The sequence below is a fragment of the Sardina pilchardus genome, chromosome 15, assembly GCF_963854185.1.
Source record: "Sardina pilchardus chromosome 15, fSarPil1.1, whole genome shotgun sequence".
NCBI lineage: Eukaryota > Metazoa > Chordata > Actinopteri > Clupeiformes > Clupeidae > Sardina > Sardina pilchardus.
The window spans coordinates 20,472,004-20,482,337 of record NC_085008.1 but is presented as its reverse complement, the minus strand read 5'-3'; the positions used below and the strand labels follow the sequence as shown (position 1 = coordinate 20,482,337).

At 42.5% G+C, this 10,334-nt stretch overlaps 1 protein-coding gene across 2 annotated transcripts; it reads left to right on the top strand.

The window, feature by feature from the left end:
• The first annotated feature begins 32 nt into the window (after positions 1-32).
• Positions 33-7,807, top strand: rnf2 (ring finger protein 2). 2 transcript variants are annotated; one of them, XM_062556203.1, is made up of 7 exons: positions 33-102; positions 1,315-1,458; positions 2,190-2,347; positions 3,187-3,402; positions 3,771-4,046; positions 4,487-4,676; positions 6,655-7,807. In XM_062556203.1, exons 2-7 carry the CDS (start codon positions 1,372-1,374, stop codon positions 6,754-6,756), a joined length of 1,029 nt encoding a protein of 342 aa, XP_062412187.1. In that variant the 5' UTR covers positions 33-102; positions 1,315-1,371; the 3' UTR covers positions 6,757-7,807. The 2 variants fall into 2 exon arrangements, with proteins under 2 accessions (XP_062412187.1, XP_062412186.1); XM_062556202.1 differs by having other exon boundaries at positions 2,187-2,347.
• Positions 7,808-10,334: the final 2,527 nt, after the last annotated feature.

Sequence of the window (10,334 nt, the reverse complement as noted above, 5' to 3'; positions counted from 1 at the left end):
ACCTTCCTACGTTTCCCATGTTCCATTGCGGGATTTTTGCGCCGCCATATTAAGAGTGCCAGAACGCGCTGGTCTGGAATAGTAGCACCACAACACAAAATTGTAAGTACATAAAGACCTAAAATTACGCATGCATTTCAGTGTTATTTAAAACCAATGGTGAGATTCGTTAAATTATTAATGTTTAAGGATACATTTGAGCTATAGTTTGTCTCATATAGTTGTCATATGGGCCTGAAACCATTGTACCTTGTTTGCTTCCACGGGAATATCTGTTCACGTTAGCCCTTTAGCTATCCTAGGTTTTACGTCTCTAACAAGCTAGTATGTAGCTAGCTAGCTAATGTGAATGTTGTGCTGGATTTTCTTGACAGCACATACGCTCAAACGAAGAACATATCTCGAGTTATCTCTCACTAAAGACCCTGGGGTTGATCTGTCAGAGTCTCGCCAATGTTCGGGCATCGGGTTATTTATGGATCCCCGTGTTTATAGGCTTTTTCGTAATGTTGGTTGGCTGGAACTTGGTGTACACATCAAGCTAACAACACAAAGAGGAGTGAGAAGTAACGATACATAGCGTAAACCAGCCAGATAGCTTGTTCTCTAGCATCAATTATCTTAAGAGGGACCTGTTATTAGCTAGCATGTCAGCCAGTGTCACTTAACGTTAACTGGTGATGCTCGTTACGGGGTTGTATGACAGACAGAGGTCGGGTTCTCATTTGGTCAAGATATGTGATAAGTGTACGTTTGTGTTTTGCTTGACAGCGAAGGGATTCCAGTTGTGTTTACGTACAAGTTGCATGAACGTAATCTAGTGGTGAAAGACAATATTAATCATTTTTTATACACATTTATTAATAAAAAAGGACATTTCCAAGGAATTAACGTTACTGCCACGTTGCATCGGGCGAGTTTTGACGGGAACAATGTTTTTTTTACCTGCGTTACCTTAGGCAGAGGGGACATTCACAGACCCTTGGATAGCAGCATAACGCAAGCCTGGTGTTCTCTGTCAGGATAGAGCCGAACACTTTTCATGTGCCTTTCTCCGGAATCATTATTGCACTCGACCACATTGATTGTATTGGCGGATCTCTGTCTTTTGACATGGCAAGGTCTGTGCTGGTGACTAGTTGAGATTTTTAGTCCACACTAGAAATCGCCAAGCCATAATCATATTTGCCATTTTATTTTGAAGTATGACAATTAAAGATTTTCTCCCTACTGCCTGCCATAAGTAAGTTAATGTGCAATGTCTAGTTAATTCTCAAAACTCAGCCTTTGCTTGTCTTTCTCTTTCTCTTCCAGGTGTTTCTGGTGTAAAGTGAGACTAGCCTCTCTTCTTCCCAACAGTGGAGGATCAGGATGACTCAAACCGTACAGACCAATGGGGTCCAACCCCTCAGCAAGACCTGGGAGCTCAGTCTGTATGAGCTGCAGAGAACCCCACAGGTGATAAACATACACAAACACAAAGAAACAAACTAATTAGTAAACACACGCATAATGATCAGAAGCATGGTCTGGAATGTGCAGGGTTAAGTCTACACAGTTGGATGCTTGTATCATCCCCACATTTGGTGCATATAGTTTTCCTTTGGTGTATATCTCCGGGAAACAGAATCATGTACAAGCATGGGTTGCATAGCTTGAGTGGTGTCAAGGCAGCACCTGCTTACATCCAGAACGGTCAGTCGAATACCTCTGTAACAACAATGTAAATGAATAGCGTTTCAAAAGACCGTTTTAAAGGGACACTTCACCGATTAGCATTAAGCTTTTTATCTTTAGAAAACCAGTCATGCTTTTGAATGGTCGTGCATCATTCCCTCAGTTTGCCTTGAGATGGGAGAAATACGGATTTCATTGTTGGACTTTCTGCTTTCAATGATGTAAAAATCATCATTTTGAATCATTGAAAGCAGGAAGTCCTACTCATGGGTTTCATTGAAATCCGTATTTCTCCCATCTCAAGGCAAACTGAGGGAAAGATGCACGACCATTCAAAAACATGACTGGTTTTCTAAAGATACAAAGCTTAATGCTAATCGTTGAAGTGTCCCTTTAACGACAGGCATTTTGGCGGAGACGATAGGCATTTTTCTTTTATGCAAATGGAGTGGTGGAAGTTCATGCTTGGTGTGTCGGATGATAAGCTGTGCTGTGTCATGCCCGTGCAGGAGGCCATCACAGATGGACTGGAGATCGCCGTGTCCCCACGCAGCCTTCACAGCGAGCTGATGTGCCCCATCTGCCTGGACATGCTGAAGAACACCATGACGACCAAGGAGTGCCTGCACCGCTTCTGTGCGGACTGCATCATCACAGCGCTGCGCTCTGGGTAGGTGGCTCTCTGCTGGACTCAGCACAGGGATCCCACACGTAGACACCATCTCGAATGCAAAGCATGTGAAGCAAAGAGTATACTTCCGTACGTACGGCTATGCTGTACCGTCATACAGTCGTGCGTGTGTCTGCTGGATTGGCGTTCTACTACACATCCAGTTTCACTCATGTAATACACAAGGGCCGGGTTTCCCAGATTCGTTAAGAAGCTCTTAAGCGCTAAGAACTTCTTAGAAACGTTCTTAGAACGTTCTTACAGCGCTCCAAAGAAGTTCGTAGCACTTAAGAGCTTCTTAACGAATTTGGGAAACCCGGCCAAGGTCTGTACAGACACAGATCTTTGTAGCGCCGAAAGGTGCGGAACTGACTTGTTGCATATTTTTGATTATCCGTTCTGTGCGCAGAGCGTATCTGTAGTAAAGGCCACCTCCATGCTCCTAAGCCAGGATTGCCATCTTTCACACTTTCGGTGTGAGTTGTGAGACTCATAATTTTAAGTCTCATGTCCCACTGTAGGATGTAAAAACAAAATTATGTTGACTTCAAAGCCTCTCACACCAACATGTTATTGTTGATTATTGTTTGTCTCTATCTATCTCATGTAAATTCAGTCTTGAAATTGGACTGCTCTTCTATAAACTGAGATATAGATGAAGGTATTTTGATTGAATCAAACCCCCCAAGCCAGCCTTTCAATCTCTGCTGTTACATCTACCAGTCGTCTGCCATGATTTACGTTTGTCCTCCCATAATGTATATATTTAGACCCTTCGGTCTAACCTTTGGCATTTTAACCTTTGACCCCTCGCTGACCCTGTGATCGTCCGTCCACAGGAACAAGGAGTGCCCCACTTGCCGGAAGAAGCTCGTGTCCAAGCGCTCCCTGCGGCCGGACCCCAACTTCGACGCACTGATCAGCAAGATCTACCCCAGCAGAGACGAGTACGAGGCGCATCAGGAGCGCGTGCTGGCCCGCATCAGCAAGCACAACAACCAGCAGGCGCTCAGCCACAGCATCGAGGAGGGACTCAAGATCCAGGCCATGAACAGGTCACTGGCCCACATGTGTTTTTTAGTGTTTTTTTTTAAACTGTGTGAGTGTGAGCGTGTGAGCAATGTATTTGTGGTAGGAGGCACAATGTGGAGTTGGAAGTGTGGACAGAGCACAAATGCGTGGTCTTCCTGTTTGTCAGGTCCCTGACCCACATATCTAGTTTTATTTTTTCTCAAACTGTGTGTTTGTGTTTGTTTGTGTTTGTGTTTGTGTTTGTGTTTGTTTGTGTTTGTGTTTGTGTTTGTGTTTGTGTTTGTGTTTGTGTCTGTGTCTGTCTATTGTTGCCAGAGTCTTACAAGAAGTTTTATGTATCATAGAATAACATGAGCGTGTGTGTGTGTGTGTGTGCGCGTCTGCTCCATAGGCTCCAGCGGGGGAAGAAGCACCAGGTGGAGAACGGCAGCGGTGCGGAGGACAACGGCGACAGCTCTCACTGCAGCAACGCCTCGGTCCACAGCAACCAGGAAGCCGGGCCCAGCATCAAGCGCACCAAGACGTCCGACGACTCCGGCCTGGACATGGACAACGCCACGGAGAACGGCGCCGGCGGAGAGATGGCGCTGGACGGGGCCAGCGAGATCGAGCTGGTGTTCCGCCCGCACCCCACGCTCATGGAGAAGGAGGACACCGCACAGACCAGGTGAGATGCTGGTCCGGCCGGTCCCCCGCAGTGGTCAGACTAGGCGGAAGCCACACACAGAAACCCTTGAATGGTGCTTCAACCACAAATGCTAGGGCTGTCGTTGCACTTTTCACATGACCGGCCAGCTGTCAGGGTGGCCGACTGTAGACTCAAAAGAAAGCTGTCGAAGCCCTGAGACGGGTGAAGTAAACCAACGTGAATTGTGTTTCTGACAACAAATTGTAATCGCATTGTCAGAAATGGAAATCCTACCAGACATAGAAAATACACAATACTTAAACCACAGAAAATGTGAGTTAACATGCCATAACAGTAGACCACTGCTGAAGTTAGAACAAAAGTGAAAGCTCCTCATGAGTCGACTGCGGGTCTCTTTGGATCCCAGTTCAGTCTAAGCTATCGGGCGAAGAGCACTGCCTATCACTGATGTCTTGTAGTGTGGAATTCATCCCCAGGTACATCAAGACCTCAGGAAACGCCACGGTGGACCACCTGTCCAAGTACCTGGCCGTGCGCCTGGCCCTGGAGGACCTGCGTAAGAACGGCGAGGCCAGTCCCATCAACGTGGAGGCCGCCAGCGAGAAACAGTACACTATCTACATCCCCACAGCCAACAGCCAGTTCACAGTGAGTAGCCCATCACGTCACACTAGGACACAGAGTACCTCTTCATTCACTCAATGCATGCTCTCAGCCATCACACTATATACAGTACCCTCCAGAATTATTGGCACCCTTGGTAAAAGTTGACTAAAAATAGGTATAAAAATAATCTTTAGGTGATTTATTGTACTCCCACAATGAAAACAATGTGGAAAAATATACCCTGCAAGGCAAGCAAATTTATTCTGAGAAAAAGGAAAATCTCATAAAGAAATAAATATTTTTAACAAAAACAGCTTGCTCACAATTATTGGCACCCCTGAAACATATTACGTACAACATTTAACAGGAGCATTTTCCTATGTAAATGCAACGTTTTAAAGTAAATCAGAGTGTCTGTGAACTTTCAGAAGTAGTTCATGACGTTCTTTTTCACTATGGTATGAAAATGAAGTCACTCAGAGGCTAAATCCTCTGGTCATTTTTCAACATAGGAGAGACAAGAGAATACACTAAATTGAAATAAAAAGAAATTGTGTTGACATTTGTAAGTAAGATAATGTCTATGGAAACTAGGTATTTTGTTGAAAATGCCTATATTTCCAGTTAAAATGATGAATAAAAGGTTCTAATCATCTGGAAATGTGGCAAACATGCTTGGACAAAGACCCATGGCTATTTTGCTCCCACGCACAGTATGGAGGATGGTATGATAGGCAAAAAAATCCATAAGAACCACTGTTGAGAGTTACAGACAAAGCTATCATCTTGGGGTCACCAAGTCCCCCCCAAAAATCTTCAAAAGTGACCTCACTGCTAATAGATTATTTATACAGCATGTCAGGTTAAAGCCAGTAGAGTCACTTAATGAACAATGTAAATGGCAGGAATTACTGAATGGTACCATGACATGTCTGGGAGTGTGGTCTATTGTCAGATGAAAATAAAATTATGCTCTTTTGCTAAAAACACTTAAGGTGTCTTTGGCATACATAGAAGAATGACTATACTAAAAAGAACCCCATGCCTAATCAGAATTATGGTGGAGGGGCTGTGCTATTGTGGGGCTGTTTTAATTCCCAAAGGCCTTGGGAACCTAATTAAGGTGCATGGCATCATGAACACCAAGAAAAACCTGAACATTTTCAAAGGAAATCAAACAATCTCTGCCAAGGCCCTAAAAGTTGGTCATGATTGGATCATTCATCAGGTCAATGAACCAAAACAAATGCACAGATCAAAACAAATATGGTTTACTGAACACAAAATCAAGCTTCAGACATTGCCATAGCAGTCCCCTGATCTAAACTCCATAGAAAAACAGTGGGATGAGTCAACGAGAAGAATGCACAAGTGTGGACCTAGCAATCTGGACGATCTGGGGAGGTTTTGTAAAGATGAATGGTCTTAAATCCCTTACTTTGTATTCTCAATCTTTATGGGGTGTCAGAGAAGAATATTACATGCTGTTTTATTGACAAAGGGAAGTTTAAGAAGGTATTACAAGTAGGGGTGCCAATAATTGTGAGTGACGTGTTTTTATTAAAAACATTTATTTCTTTATGAGATTTTCCTTTTTCTCAGAATAAATTTGCTTCCCTTGCAGGGTGTATTTTTCCTCATTGTTTTCATTGTGGGAGTACAATAAATCACCTAAAGATTATTTTTTAGACCTATTTTTAGTCAACTTTTACCAAGGGTGCCAATAATTCTGGAGGGTACTGTACTCTATATCCATATGCCATATACCATGACTCGTTCCACTGTGTACACATACTGTACACCCTGTGACGAACTCACACTCACACTCACACTCACACTCACACTCACACTCACACTCACACTCACACTCACACTCACACTCACACTCACACTCACACTCTCTCTCTTTCTCCAACACTTTTCCATACTTTCGTCAGCAGATCTCTGAATTGTTTACTTTCTCCTGCTGTGTCCCTTGTTTCCCTTCAGTAACCAGTTTGTCTGTCTGTGTCTATCTCAGGTCCTGAATGGCTCCTTCTCTCTGGAGCTGGTGAGCGAGAAGTACTGGAAGGTTAACAAACCCATGGAGCTCTACTTCGCTCCGACAAAGGAGCACAAATAAGTCGAGACCAGACGGGTCCGGAAAAGACTGATGTTTTCTCCCCATGATCTCCCACATATTCTCTTTCCCTCCCCCTCTTTCTCTCTCTCTATCTCTCTCTCTCTCTTTCATCCATCCATCCCTCTCTCTCTGTCACCCCCCCCCCCCCCCCCCCCCTTACCCGGTGGGTCTCGTTGCCCCTCAGTAACTGTGCTGCTTTGTTTTCTATTGTCTTTTTGTATGGGGGTGGGCGGGACTTAGGAGATGTTTTCTGTTTGATGTTTTGTCTGTTCCCCCTGCCCATCACGTGCGTCGTCTGTGGAGACCGCTTCAGGAGAGAAGCAAACACGCCCCGTAGAGACGTCTACATCTTGTAAAATATCACCTGCAAGGCCCACAGTAGAAAAACTGTTCAAAGAACTCTGCCAATGGTCGACACACACACACACACACACACACAACAACACTTTTATGTTTCTGTTCATTTTTTTTTTTTTTCCTATTTCCTGTTGGATTTTTGGGACTTGTAGTTTCCATCTGTGGCATCTGTCTTTTACATCAGTCAGGATAAATATAACTCACTTTAACCCCTGCGGGTTGATGTGCTTTATCTGACCACTGGTCCTGTCCACTGCACATGAGGCTGGAGCGGTCAAGGGGCCTAGTGTAAAAGTTTGGCCCCTACGCCGTAGACTCCCCAGAGGTCGTGCTATCAGGAAGGTTACTGTGACTGAGGACTCTGGGAAAACTCCAGAAACAACTCAACAGATTGTACAATTGTTCAAAAAAAGAAAAAAAAAATATTGGCTTCACATACGCTCAAAACAAAAGACTCATCTTTAACATTTTTATTATTTTTAAATAGAGTACGTAGCTGTTGTTTCTGTCAGAGGAGGGACCTGTTTTTTATATATCTTGATGTTTCGTAAAAATGCCATTGCAGACATGAGTTCTTTTAGAGCATGAAATATTTTAGTTTGACATTCTTTGCATAAATATGAGTTGTTGTTTGGGAAAATGTATACTGCATTATCTGTTTGGAAAATAATAATAAAAAAAAAAAGTGTGAGAACTGCGTCATCCAGTGGGGCTGGACTAGCAGCTTGTATGGCTCAGAGGGAATTTTGCATAGGCTTAGTTGGGATTAAACTACATCTACACAGGGAGGAAAGGACTCTGAGAGTTCATACTTTGTAGTCGTGTGACTACCATGGGTACCTGGCAGGCAAGAAATGCTGATAAAAATTACATGTTGGTAGCTACAACCCCTGGCAAAAAATATGGAATCACCAGTCTTGGAGGATGTTAATCCAGTTGTTTAATTTTTTAGAAAAAAGCCAGATCACAGACATGACACAAAACTAAGTTCATTTGAAATGGCAACTTTCTGGCTTTAGGAAACATTAAAGGAAATCAAGAAAAAAAATAATTAATCAGTAACAGTTGCTTGTTTTAGACCAGCCAGAGGGGAAAAAAATATGGAATCACTCAATTCCAAGGAAAAAAATATGGAATCATGAAAAACAAATTGACAAAAGAACACTTCAACGCACCACTAGTACTTTGTTGCACCACTGTCTCTGAGGCATGGACTTAATGAGTGACAATCAGTACTCTTAATCAATCTGGCTCCAACTTTCTCTGATTCCAGTTGCCAGATCAGTTTTGCAGGTTTGAGCCTTGGGATGCAGCATTTTCTTCAAATTCTACTACAGATTTTCAATTGGATTGAGCATTATCGAAGATGTAACGATCGCCGTCTCCCCAATGCCTTTACCTGACATGCAGCCCCATATCATCCAACGACTGAGGAAATGTGCATGTTTTCTTCAGGCAGTTGTCTTCATAAATCTCATTGGAATGTGGATATAACTAGATGAAAGTCATATTCAGTGATGAATCGCGTTTCTGCAATGGGCAAGGTGATGATGCTGGAACTTTTGTTTGGTGCCATTTCATTGAGATTAATGAGGACAACTGCCTGGAAAAAACAAGGTCATTGATGATATGGGGCTGCATGTCAGGTAAAGGCATTGGGGAGATGGTGATTGTTACATCTTCAATAATGCTTATATTATTATTTATTATATAAAGTTTATATTGACATTTTGGACACTTTTCTTATCCAATCAATTGAAAGGATGTTTGGGGATGATTACATCATTTTTCACGATGATAATGCATCTTGTCATAAAGCAAAAACTGTTGAATTCCTTGAAGAAAGACACATAAGGTCAATGTCATGGCCTGCAAATAGTCTGGATCTCAATCCAATTGAAAATCTGTAGTAGAATTAAAGAAAATGGTGCATCCCAAGGCTTCAACCTGCAAAACTGATCTGACAACTGGAATCAGAGAAAGTTGGAGCCAGATTGATGAAGAGTACTGATTGTCACTCATTAAGTCCATGCCTCAGAGACTGTAAGCTGTTATAAAAGCCAGAGGTGGTGCAACAAAGTACTAGTGGTGCGTTGAAGTGTTCTTTTGTCAATTTGTTTTTCATGATTCCATATTTTTTTCCTTGGAATTGAGTGATTCCATATTTTTTTCCCCTCTGGCTGGTCGAAAACAAGCAACTGTTACTGATTAACTATTTTTTTTCTTGATTTCCTTTAATGTTTCCTAAAGCCAGAAAGTTGCCATTTCAAATGAACTTAGTTTTGTGTCATGTCTGTGATCTGGCATTTTTCTAAAAAATAAAACAACTGGATTAACATCCTCCAAGACTGGTGATTCCATATTTTTTGCCAGGGGTTGTATACACAGTGACATCTGTTCCATCGTGTGATGAAGTCCTCATCTGAATATGTACCCCCTGCCTGACAGCTTGATAAGTAGTTTTAAATAAATAAATAAATACTCGGCGGTTAGTGCATCCAATCGCACAGCAACTATCTGACATGTCATTTTCACCTTAAAACACCAACTTTCATATAGTAAAACTGGCGACGTCCTGGCAAGATCCTTGAGTAGTTCACTGAGTTTCGTTGCTGGAGAATGATGTACTCTGCTCACCAGCCAGTAGTTGTGACGTCACACGCAAAGTATGAATTGAAACCTTCGGTATGAGATGTAGTATTGATATCTAGTGCTGGTGCTTACGCCAGGAAATCTCTAAAGCTACTTGAGCAATCCTAGCCCTCCCACTGGTCTGGAACCCAATCCCTCACCCTCATGCCATGTGAGTTGGAGGTGACCCTGAGGTGATTCTAGTTCATAGCAAGGTCATAAGAGTGCTATGCATAGAACACACATACTGATAGGTTGCTTTGCATGAAGGATCACTTATATGTGGCAAAAAAGAAGTGTGTGGTCAATTGTGGTCCTACTCAAGTGCCCTCCCTCGCAATTTGTTGGTTGCTGATGTTAATAGGGGGTTATTCTAAGTATATGGTTTAATTACACACTTTTTTTTTTTTGCCAGGAGAGTTAACCCTTCTATTAGGATTTTCTTTTTCACTTATAAAGGTCTGTTACAAAAAATAATTTGGAACATTCTCATGAGCTTGAAGACAAGAAGTGTTACCATAGTTCCTGCTTTATAATCTATTGTCATAGAGGATATATTCTCTTGTGAAACTTTTTTCTTGACTTTACAT

Bases quoted from the DNA above. Each gene is read 5' to 3' on its own strand.
- rnf2 (XM_062556202.1), top strand. From the start codon at position 1,372: ATGACTCAAACCGTACAGACCAATGGGGTCCAACCCCTCAGCAAGACC. The intron at 3,403-3,770 runs GTCACTGGCCCA...TCTGCTCCATAG, and splicing joins AAGATCCAGGCCATGAACAG to GCTCCAGCGGGGGAAGAAGC. The intron at 4,677-6,654 runs GTGAGTAGCCCA...TGTCTATCTCAG, and splicing joins CAGCCAACAGCCAGTTCACA to GTCCTGAATGGCTCCTTCTC.